Below are 12,649 nucleotides of genomic sequence, written 5' to 3'. Positions count from 1 at the left end.
GCATGAGGCACTTTAGTTTGCTGCCTGCTGGGCATGTTCTTTTGATCTGTTTCCCAGTGTGTGTGTGTGGGGGGGGGGGGGGTCAGTAATCTCCGTAGCTTACAGCTTATAACTGGGCACAAAGGAGTATTAAAAAGTATAACCAGAATCTACCAGCCACAGCTAATTAAAAAAACTTCAATGCAAATGCTGTGTATGCAAAAAATATATATATATCAGAAGGGAGACAACAATCTGGTGCCCTGAATGTAAAACTGCTTTGTGTGTTTACCCTTGCCTTAGGGTATTCCATACTGTTCAAGATTTTTAAATTCTGAATAGTATGAAAACAAAAATGTTTGTTTTCAGGGCCATCAAAACAGTCCTTTTCAGGACTACAATTATTGATAGAGAGATGCCTGATTGTGCTGTTTCCATTTCATCTTTATTATTATTATTATTATTTGACACCTCCAGAGACTACAAAGACTCATTGAGGGAGAGTGTGCCAACAGCTTCGAACGATTGGTCCCCTTCTAACTACTAACCGCGCTCAAACTTACTCAACTGAGCCATTTGTACCAGAGGCTCTACCAATCGACCAACCTTTGCTGGCAAAGAAGAGACATGACAAATTTTTTAAGTTATTTTTATAACACAATGATATATTGTTCTTTCAAAATATCTAATAGTATATTTTCAAAGGAATAAAATATCAATATAGAAAACAACATCAGGAGAAACTGGAGTGTAGATGGTATGTGGAAGAGGGACTGATGGTAAATGAGAAGGAAGCATATGAGAAATGAAGCAAACTTGATGTTATGGCAATATGACTGGATAGTATATCACTATTTGTCTTAATTTCATAGGGAATGCCCTATGAAATTAATGGTATTATCTTTAACACACCTATTTACATAAGTCTTGCAACAGGGCAAATCCCAAAAGAATGGAAGGTGGGAAAAATTATTCCACTTCACAAAAGGGGAGATAAGACCGAGGCTATAAATTATAAGCCAATCTGTGTGTGTTTAAGGGTCACTCTGTGTGGGGGGGGGGTTGTCAAGGTGTTGGAGAAGTTGGTGAGGACTCAGATAGTGGGTTGATTCAGAATCATCATCATCATCAAATTCCTGACATGTATCCTCAAGGGGTGTACAGGATACGATAGTACTACATGAAAAATTTACATCATTACTAACTTCCTATCTACAATTTTCCTCCAAATCAATCTGTTACTGTTAAGACTCCAACATTATCAGATCTTATATTTCTATCGTCTAAGGGTCGTTTTCCTGCCAACCTGGCAGAGAACACTTGATTTGCTAATCTTTCCTAGCCTATTCTGTTTAAGTGACCATACCACCTGAGATTAGCTCTGCTAACGCATTCCTGGATGCTGACAATGTCAAGTTTTTTCCTAATATCCTTGTTTTTAATATGATATTGCCATTGATGCCATCTGTTCACACCTCTAATCTTTCTCAGGACTCTCATATCTGCGGTCTCTGGTCTTTGGTCAAGTGATTTACTTCTGACCCAGCTCTCAGATCCATAAGTTAAAACTGGTTTGAACACTGTCTTGTGTACAGCTAATTTAGTGTTCCGACTAATTTCTCTCTTATTCCATATGAATTTATTCAACTGACTTCCTACCATACCAGCTTTGTTGATTCTGTTGTCTATTTCCATATTTAATTTATCATCTTCACTAAAAATCATGCCTAAGCAGTCGAAATGTTTTACTTGTTCCACAGGCTCCCCGTTCACAACACAGTTGACATTTTCAACAATTCTACCTATTTTCATTGTCTTTGTCTTTTTAATGCTGACCTTCATACCATATCTATTACAACAGTTATTCAATTTAGTCAGGGAATCTTGCATACTTGGAGCAGATTTATTTAGAAGTATAACATTGTCCATATAAAGCAAAGGGCTGACATTAACATCTCCAATTCTGATATCATATTTAATGCCACTTTCCTTCATAATGTGATCCATATAGATAATGAATAACAGAGGGGATAATGTACATCCTTGTCTCACATCAGATTTAACATTAAACCATCTTCCTGTACTTCCTTCAATTCTAACTGCTGACTTACAACTCAAATAAAGACTAAGTATTGCTTGATATAATGCCCCATTGACACCATATAACTGTAGTGTATTGAATAGCTTCCCTCTTGGTACCTTGTCATATGCCTTTTCCAGATCGACAAAACTTAAATACAGATCTTTGTTATATTCCCATGCTTTCTCGACTATTTGTCGTAAAGTGAAGATCTGATCCTGACAGCCTCTATTTGGCCTGAATCCAGCTTGTTCTTCACCAAGTTTTTCTTCCACAATTCTTCTCAACCGTTTCTCAAGTATACTTGCATAGATCTTGCCAGGAACACTCAGTAGGGAAATATCTCTGTAATGCTCACATTCAGTTTTATTTCCCTTTTTATATATGGGTACTATGAGAGCTCTACTCCAATCATCGGGAATTCGTCCCTCTGTCCAGGCTTTCTGAACCATACAGTGCAGCCACTGTAAGACTTTTATACCACCATACTTCAGCATTTCTGGTCGAATATCATCTACTCCTGCTGCCTTTCCACATTTCAAGCCTTTGATGGCTTTTCTACTTCAAGTATGGATATGTATTCCTGACTGTATGCCTGTTGAGTATTTTTTATCACTGCTTGTTTCATTTTGCAATTTTTCGAAGTAATTACTCCATACTTCAAGGATATCTTTTTCTCCCATTTTCATGTCACCTTTATCATCTCTAACTCCTTTTACAGCATTCTTTCCTCCATTTCTAAGCTTCTTCAACATTCAGAAGTGGATTGATAATAGCGGTATTCTTTATGATGGTCAGTATGGGTTTATTAGAGGGGGGGAGGGGGTCATGTTTCGGTGTACTTGGATTTTTTAAAGGCCTTTGATAGACTGCCAGATTACCAACTAGTAGCTAAACTGAAGCAGGTGGGATTAGATAACAGACTGTTAAGATGAATAGTTGATTGGCTGTCAGACAGATATCAGCAGGTTGTGTATGGTAAAGTGGTGTTCCAAAAAAAGGAAGATCATTAGTCGAGTGCGATAGGTACCATTATAGTGCATTTGGTATCATTATTGTTTAACTTGTACATTAAGTTGGACTTTTTTATTGTTTTTAACTTGGACTGGCATAACTGAAGATGTGCAGTTGTTTGCCGACAATGCAAAGCTGGGAAAGGGTTATGAGAAACAGAGCAGACATTGTGGCCTTGCAGGAGGATCTGAATAGACTATGTGACTGGGCAAATGATTGGCACTATTAGTTTAATGTTGCAAAGTGCAAGGTCTTGAAATTTGGTAGGAAAGGTTGGGATGCAGAATATACAATTAATAAAGAAATTTTGAAGGAGGTGGAGGAGATGAGAGATCTAGGAGTGATGGTGGACAGGGACTTGAAGTTTAGAGCTTAGGGGGTCACACTGCTAAAATTGTAAGAACATCCCAATGGATTAAGGTAATAAGGAGGAGGAGGACATTGACATACAGAAGCAAAGAGATTATGGTTCCCCTATATAAAGCATTGATCAGGCCACATGTGGACTACTGTGCATGGTTTTGGTTGCCTGGTTTTCAGGAGGATATATTGGAAAAGGTCGAGAGAACGTTTACTAAGTTAGTGTCAGGTATATGGGATGGTCAGATATGAGGAGAGATTGAGGGAATGCATCATACAGAGCCTTGTGAATAAAATAAGAAGAAGAGGAGATATGATTGAAGCATATAAATTAATGAGGGGTTGTTACCAGATTAATGTGAAGAGGAGGCAAGGGTAGACTTAGAGGCCATCCATTGTTAGATTTGGCTATTATTGATTGTTTTCTTATGTTTTAGTGTTTCATGGTATGCTAGAATTCCTCTCCCTTATCCTTACTCAACTCCGATCGAAAATTGTTAGATGTACCTGCAAATATAGTAATTTATCTATCATTGACCCCTCTGCTACTATAATCTGCTTTAGCTAACTCCTATCCCTTCAGTGGCCGCTCCTTTGGCTGGTTGTGAGTGCAAAGCTCAGCAGACAAAGAGTCGGTCTCGGGCTAGAGTCAAGCCTCTTTGAATGCAAAATCCGGAATCAACTCCCTTTCAGAATTAAGAAAAATTTGTTTGATAGTGCTGTGCCATCTTATTTCCTATACAAGAGAAATCTCCTTGTCATGCAGTTAACACACAGACTATTTTGTGACTAGAATCTAGCAAACAGCAATCCCAATTACAATTCCTTAACAAACTCATTCTACATGCAGTCATAGTTTGAATTCATACAAGTTCTGATTATAGTGAACGGTGCATTGATTTAGAGGTCAGGCAACCTTATAAGGTAAAGAAAACATGAATATTTATTCATTCTTTAGCTCTATGTACATTTATCAAAAGTTCACTTAACTAAACTGAATTGCACTCGCACATAACAATTTTTAACTAGACAAAATAGAACTACAATCAATACAAATCAATACATCACATTATGAGACAATATCAAATTTAAGTTGTCCTGCTTCTACTCATGTAACACAATTAAGCTAGCGATTATCTCATTCATCTAAGGTTAACAGACAATGGCATACCTCAAGAATTCAATGTCAAACTCTACTACTTTATGTCTTTAAGCCGATTACTTCAGTGTGAACTTCGATCTAACCTTTCCTGTTCTAATATAATTCTCACAAAAATCCGATTCCTTTCAGTTATACATAGGACAGTTAACAATATAGCAAAACAGAGGAATTTACAAAACAAAGGACCAATACGTTATTTACAATTTCAGTTATACCTATATACAAGTACTTCTTTAGGAAAATTTATTTCTATCCTAGTTAAATCTCGAATGAAATGTTTTATGACAATTTAAACCTTTCATTCAAGATTTAACACCATGGAGAGGTGTATAAGGAGGGTGTGAGTAGGAGAGTGAGAAGTAGGTTCTTTGTGTGGAGAATGATTTGTGGTAGTAAATGATAAAATAGACTAGTATCTACATATATTTTATGCATTCGTGACATACTTAACATTTTCTTATTTCAATATTTCTAGGCAGTTCAATATACGGTTTACCTGAGAGTTTTTTCAAATTGTCACAAATCTCCAAAAAAATTTCCAGTTTATTTATTGAAAAAAATTCATGTATAAGTGGATCTGCTCAGTTCAAACCCATGTTGTTGAAGGGTTGACTGTATACGTTATCATACACACACACACACACACACACATATATATATATATACAGAAGAAACAGAAATTGAAAATGAACTCCTTTTTCTTAAAAATACTTTTATTAATAATGGTTTCTCTCCTAATAAGATTGATAAATTTCTTTCTCTCCGTCACTCAATTGCTTCTGAAGATCCCTCTTCCCCCAGAGCCTTTATTTCTTTGCCTTACATTAGCTCTTTTTCACCAAAACTAGCTAAAATTCTCAAGAAATTTAACTTCAGAACTTGCTTCTCTACAATCCCAAAACTTCGCTCCATACTTAGTAAACCTAAAGAGAAACATCTTCCCACTCAGTTTCCAGGAGTCTACAAGATTTTATGTGATTGTGGAAAGCCATACTATGGCCAAACTGCTAAATCCATCCTTTTACATATGGAAGAACACCGTAGAGCTATTTCCTACAACAGGACTAGAGCCAGCACTCTCTCTAGCCACGTTCTTTTTTCTGTTAACTTAGATGAAGGCCGCCAACACATTGTGGACTGGACACAAACTTCTAATATCCATGTGTGCTATGATGAACTTGAAAGAAAGATTGTCGAATCCAGAGAAATTGCCTTAGATTATTCCCATATCAATAACAGCCTAAGTTTCAATTTCTCTGATGCACATATTGCCTCTGTTCAATACTGGCGCACTCGTGACAGCACATAGTCAACTTTTATTTGGAACTCAAGCTCGCATTACTGTTTTCAAAATGTACTACGGTCTTTTGTGCTAGTACTGTTAATGCAATTTTTAAGTCTCTGTTTTTTTTGTATATTTCTTTGATTGTGATACCTGAAGAAGTTGATCCATTCAATGAAACTAGTAAACTAGTAGTATCTATTTAAATAAACCATGTCACCTCTTTATCTCTCGGTATCAGTCATTTAAACTAATTAATATATATATATATATATATATACATATATGAAATTCTATATCATATATAGAATGTAGAATTTCATATATAAATAACATAATGATGCTAACTGGCGCTAAGAGTTATGAAGAGATAAAAAGAAGGTCACAAGACAAGATGTTGTGATGTGCTGCTATATTTACCAATCTTCAGATTGATGCACCAAAGAAGAAGATATACATTATTATTGTTATTATTATTACCACCCCAAGACCTCATGGAGTCAAAGACTCATCTGGGAGGCCCTTTTATCACACACACACACAGCTCATCATATCGTGTTGTAAACACATTCAAACTCTTTGCAGATGCCACATTCTCAGGCAAGGTATTCCAATCATTCAACTCTGCACGAAAAAAACCTGCCTCTCACTCCCCTACTCACACCCTCTTTATACAGTTTCCAGGGATGACCTCTGGTTCTCCCCCCGATCTCCCACTATTTTCTGTAGAACTTCTCCAGCATTGATTTGATCCTATAACAACCCCTTACCAACTTGTAGCTCTCTATCATATCTCCCCTCTTCCTCCTGTCCACCAGACTCTGCAAATTACATCTTCTCAATCTTTCCTCATACTCAATATTCCAAAGGGTCAGAAAATACCTTAGTTCAATCACCTTTGGACCCTTTCCAACATCTCTTCATCCTTCTGAAAACCCGGTGACCAAATCTGGGCACAATAGTCCATGTGCGGCCTAATCAAAGCCTTATACAATGGAACAAGAATCTCCCTACTTCTACACGTCAGTGTTCTCTGCATCATTCCCAGAAGCCTTTGTGTTGTCTTCACAATTTTGGCAATGTGTCCCCTAAATTTTAGATCCTTATCCACTCTCACCCCCAGATATCTTATTTCCTCTACCTCCAACAATGTATTCTTACCAAGCATAAATTCTGCATCCCATCTTTGTTTTCCAAATTTTAAAACCTTAGATTTTGCAACATCGAACTCACATCCCCATTTCCGTGCCCAATCACTCAATCTATTCAAGTCTTCCTGTAAGGCCACAACATCTTCACTACTCTTTATAGTTCGTCCCAACTTTGCATCATCTGCAAACAACTGAATATCTCAATCCAAATCTTCACCTATATCATTAATATACAAGTTAAGTTACACAGGTTAAACAGTCATGATAACAATGATTATAGATATATGTTAAACAAGTTATACATATATATATGATCATTGTTATCATGATTATATGTAAATTATTAATAAGAAATCATTATTGAATATAAAATTTTATTGATACTTAATGACAGCATATACCATTTTAGAGATTTTTGGTATTTTTGGTGCTTTTACAATTTTATTGTTTATATTGTTCATATCAGTAGAAGGGTAATCACATTAGCAATTTTTCTTAGAGAACATGCAATAAATGTTTATATCTGTCTATAATTAGACCATCTACCACTTTTCTGAAATGGGAGATTTATTCAAATAGAGTATAGTCCTAAAAGGAAATTTCTTTCTTACATGAATACTGAAGATCACTAATCACTCTGTTCTTTTTGTTTTGTTTGTTTGTTTATATTTTTTATTTTATTTATTTATTAGGGGTATTTTTCATTGTTTCCTATTTTAATATTAATTATATTAAATATAATTATAATAAATATAATTATATATATTTTTTATCCTACTTCTAGATCTGCTGTGGTTGAAACTCACAGCTGCCATGATTGGTAAACTGTGTGTCAGTGGAGCATTCATTATACTTGCCATTCATGCTGCTGAAATCTTCCCTACTGTAGTTAGGACTGTTGGTTCTGGTAGCAGCATAATGATGGGTCGAGTTGGTGCAATGACTGCTCCTTTTGTGAAAGAACTAGTAAGTATTTTTTGTTACTTTTAGCAATTTAAATTTCATTTACACATTCATTTCCTGTTTTTTGAAAAGAAAAATGATTAATAAATAAATAATTAGAGTAGGGTTTTCATGTTATTGAAGTATTTTTATGTTAAGAAAATATAGTTGAAAGCAGTGCATTTTTTGTTAGGCAATAGGTTACCCAATTTTTTTGGGTAACCATTGTCTATGAGGTTTTTTGATATGGGATAGTTCATCTTTGAGATCTTTTTTAGCATCGTACACATGCTAAAAAATAGGGCCGCTCGCATCACTACAGAAGATAAAGATCTCAAAGATGAACTATCCCACATATCAAAAAACCTCATAGACATTGGTTACCCAAAAAAATGGATCCATAAGATACTTTTCTGTGACCCCCACAACAATCTGAAGAAATATGTTATAAATCCACCATCGGCATTCCTTATGCTGGGACAGTTTCCAAAAAGATTGTTACACTCCTCAAGCCACATGAAATACGAGTGACTTTTAAACCTTTAAAGACTATCTTTCAATTTTTTAGATCTCTGAAAGACAGTCATGCTTTCTTCAAATGTGCCGGTGTCTATAACATCCCTGTTCATGCGGTTTAAACTATATTGGTCAGACCTCTAAAAATTTGGAAATCAGAAAAAAAAGAACATGTAGGAGATGTAAATAACAAGAGAAGACAATTCGGGGTTAGCACATCATTTCTCAAGGACAAACCATCTATAGAATGGGACAAAAGCTCCGTGCCCTATTTAGAGGAAGATTTCCACTCCTGAATCATAAAAAAAGCCATAACAGGAATCTGTTCTAAACATAATCTCAATAGAAACCAAGGATTAATTCTGGCTGATATTTGGAAGACCCTCATAAGATCTCTAAGCACGCCAGAATTAAATCTCACTGCCAATTACAGAACGTTCCTACATAACAACAGTTGACATCATACATGCTCCATGCGTGTGATGTACGCATTCTTATGTATTTGTAAAAAATATAATTGTATTCGGTGCATTCCTTCATGAACAGTTTTAGTGTTTAAGTGGTTTTGTTTCTATTTTATTCATCCTGAAGAAGCCAAACAGATAAAGTTGACGAAATTTGTTGGTATTTTTTACTTGGTATCAAATAAATTACTTTGACCAATATAAACCCAGTTGATGTCAATCTTTTCCATAGTTCATATGGTCAAAAAATAACATAAAAGTATGAATAGTCCATGGGGAAATTAAGCACCAGGTATGTAGATTTGAACAACTTAAATGCATGAAAGTAAGACTGATTAACCCCCCCTTACTTTCTTAAAAAGATGCAGGAACTATAATATTATTCCAAAGTTTCTCATTATGAAACAATGGTTCCATTCACGAAGGGTTAAACAAATATATTTCAAAACATCCTTGGCACTTTTACGTGAGCATATACAACATGTTAGATTTGTATTAAGCCAAGTAGATATGCAATGCTATCAAATATACGAAGGCATCGCAAACAATATAGACCAAAACCTATGGTCACTTTTAGACAGAATGATAAATAATAGTTTTCAAAAGCCTTTTCTATCAAAAAAAAGCCAAATTGAAAAATTCAACACTTTATGAAAAAAGTTATAAGTCAAGACCTAATCTGCTAGATAACACAGTAATCTTCAATTTCTCCGATCACGTTTTAACAAAACCGAAAGTTAGTATACTTAAGAAAGGGTTCAACTTTGCTATTGCCCCAGACCAAATTCCTAAAGCAGACATCATATGTAACATAGAAAAGGCAGTTTCATCTTTACCGAACCCATAGCAAATGATCTCAGAATGAAAAGTGCCATCATTCTCTCATCTTCAAGAGCTCCAAACCATAATATCATGCCTTTAGAAAAAAGAGCTATGTTTAGTTTGAAGAAAAATAGAGAAATTATCATCTTAAAAGCAGATAAAGGAAACTCTACAGTTGTTTTAAATGCCAGAACTTACAAGAAAAAGATCACAGACTTACTGTCTGACATATCTACCTACCATATTTTAGATTCAGAACCCACAGGAAAAAAATCACAATGAAACAAACAACTTGTTGCGTAATATGGACAGCTGGCCAACATACTTAAAACAAAGATTAAAGTCATTGCATCCACTAACGCCGCGACTATATGGCTCTCCCAAAGTGCATAAAAATGGAATACCACTGCACCCTATAGTAGATGGAATTAATTCTCCTACATACTTATTATTGAAACACCTCGCATGTCTTCTTAAGGCACACATCTGTAATTCGGATACCTACATAAAAAATTTACAACATTTTGTGGATAAATTGAAGAACATCTCGATCTCCGAAACAGACATTCTTGCAAGCATGGATGTAACATCCTTATTTACGAATGTTCCAGTAGATGAAGTAATCAGCATTTTGAGAAACCTCTTCCCTCAAGATATTACTTCTCTTTTCCATCATTGCCTAAAATCTAATTTTTTCTTCTGGAATGAAACGATCTACGAACAATTAACAGGCCTCACAATGGGCAGCCCTCTTTCCCCCTCTTGTGCAGATCTCTTTATGGAGAAACAACTGGAAAATGAAATTTTGTCTCAATTAGACCATAAACCCACAATGTGGTGGAGGTATGTGGATGACATTTTTATTGTTTGGAAAAACACAGAAAAAGGTCTTTTTGATTTTCTTACCAAGATCATCTCCTTTCATCACAAAATAAAATTTACCTTAGAAGTCGAGAAGGACAAACAATTACCATTCCTGGATACTTTAATTAAGAAACAAATGGATGGACATATCAGCCTTGCGGTCTATCGCAAACCAACCAACACAGGTCGATACTTGCACTTCACTTCTTCACACCACATTTCTCAAAAACTAAGCATCGTACACATGCTAAAAATAGGGCCGCTCGCATCACTACAGAAGATAAAGATCTCAAAAATGAACTATCCCACATATCAAAAAAACCTCATAGATAATGATTACCCAAAAAAATTGATCCATAAGATACTTTTCTGTGATCCCCACAACAACAATCTGAAGAAATACGTTATAAATCCACCATCACCATTCCTTATGCTGGGACAGTTTCCAAAAAGATTGCTACATTTCTCAAGCCACATGAAATGCGAGTGACTTTTAAACCTTTAAAGACTATCCACCAATTTTTAAGATCTCCGAAAGACAGTCATGCTTTCTTCAAATATGCCGGTGTCTATAACATCCCCTGTTCATGTGGTTTAAACTATATTGGTCAGACCTCTAGAAGTTTGGAAATCAGAAAAAAAGAAATCAGAACACATAGGAGATGTAAACAACAACAGAGAAGACAATTTGGGGTTAGCACATCATTTCTCAAGGAAAACCATACCATAGAATGGGACAAAAGCTCCATGCCCTATTTAGAGGAAGATTTCCTCTCCCGAATCGTAAAGAAGCCATAACAGTAATCCATTCTAAACATAACCTCAATAGAAACCAAGGATTAATTCAGGCTGATATTTGGAAGACCCTCATAAGATAGTTAAATCTCACTGCCAATTACAGAACATTTCTACATAACAGCAGTTGACATCATACATGCTCCATGTACGCGTTCTTCTGTATTTGTAAAAAATACAATTGTATTCGGGTTCATTCCTTCATGAACAGTTTCCGTGTTTAAGTTGTTTTGTTTCTATTTTATTCACCCTGAAGAAGCCAAACAGTTAAAGTTGGCGAAACTTGTCGGTATTTTTTACTTAGTATCAAATAAATTACTTCGACCAATATAAACCCAGTTGATGTCAATCTTTTCCAAAGAAATATTGTATTTAGGCAAATTAACTTAGCAAGTAAAATTTAGCTAAAGTAATATATTTCATAAATAACAGATGGATCATTGCCTTACACAGCATATGATAAAGATAATACAAGAGTTGGGAATCTGATAATAGCATTACAGATGATTGTGAAGAATATGTCCATTTTTTCACATTTGAGACTCAGTTGGTAAGGGTGGTAAAAGTGCAGTATGAGCAGCAGTTAGCTAATGAAGCTAAAAAAAAAAAATCCTAGGGAGTTCTTTCAATATGTAGCTGGTAAAAAAAAAGAAGGATTATGTAAGAATGACACTGATTGGAGAAAATGGTATAAGAACAGTTGCTGCAGAAGATGTACTTGAGATATTTAATGAGCAGTTTATAAAGGTCTTTCATTCTTGTGAATTTGACATCATGGGAGTTTGAGAGCAGCAGATGACAAGGAGGGGAGACTGACTGTGAGTGATCAAGAGGTATATAGGAACTGAGCAAACCTGATGTTAATTTGGCTGTAGGAGTTGATGATATAACACTGTGTATTTTGAAAGAATGTGGCAAGGAGTTGGCATCTGCCTTGACATATTTGTTTAATATGAGTCTTAATTGGGAAAAGTTCCAGAGTGGAATTAAGGCAAGATTGTGCCACTTCATAAGGGAGGTGACAGACTCAAGCATCAAGTTATAGCCCTATTTGTGTGTCAGGCACTGTGGTTGAAGGTGTTTGAGAGGTTACTAAGAACTAGGATCCAGAATTATTATTATTATTATTATTATTATTATTATTACCACGGGCTACTCCAGGAGTCCTTAGACTCATCGAGGGAGGCCCTAAACATCATGTTCACGCAGCTGTTCAAC

The 12,649-nt window shown here is 35.5% G+C and overlaps 1 protein-coding gene across 4 annotated transcripts in view; it reads left to right on the top strand.

Moving 5' to 3' along the window:
* Positions 1-12,649, top strand: part of LOC150092412 (organic cation transporter protein-like) — a 248,564-nt gene that overhangs the window by 220,580 nt on the left and 15,335 nt on the right. For all 4 annotated transcript variants that reach the window (XM_090414999.1, XM_090415000.1, XM_090415001.1 and 1 more), the window contains one exon: positions 7,813-7,994. In XM_090414999.1, the coding sequence (XP_090271125.1) occupies positions 7,813-7,994 (182 nt within the window). The remainder of the gene's footprint in view (positions 1-7,812; positions 7,995-12,649) is intronic.

Source organism: Typopeltis vanoorti, chromosome 26, assembly GCF_054136105.1.
Source record: "Typopeltis vanoorti isolate ZY-2024b chromosome 26, IOZ_Tvanoo_1.0, whole genome shotgun sequence".
Classification (NCBI taxonomy): Eukaryota; Metazoa; Arthropoda; class Arachnida; order Uropygi; family Thelyphonidae; genus Typopeltis; species Typopeltis vanoorti.
This window is presented reverse-complemented; position numbering and strand designations above follow the sequence as displayed.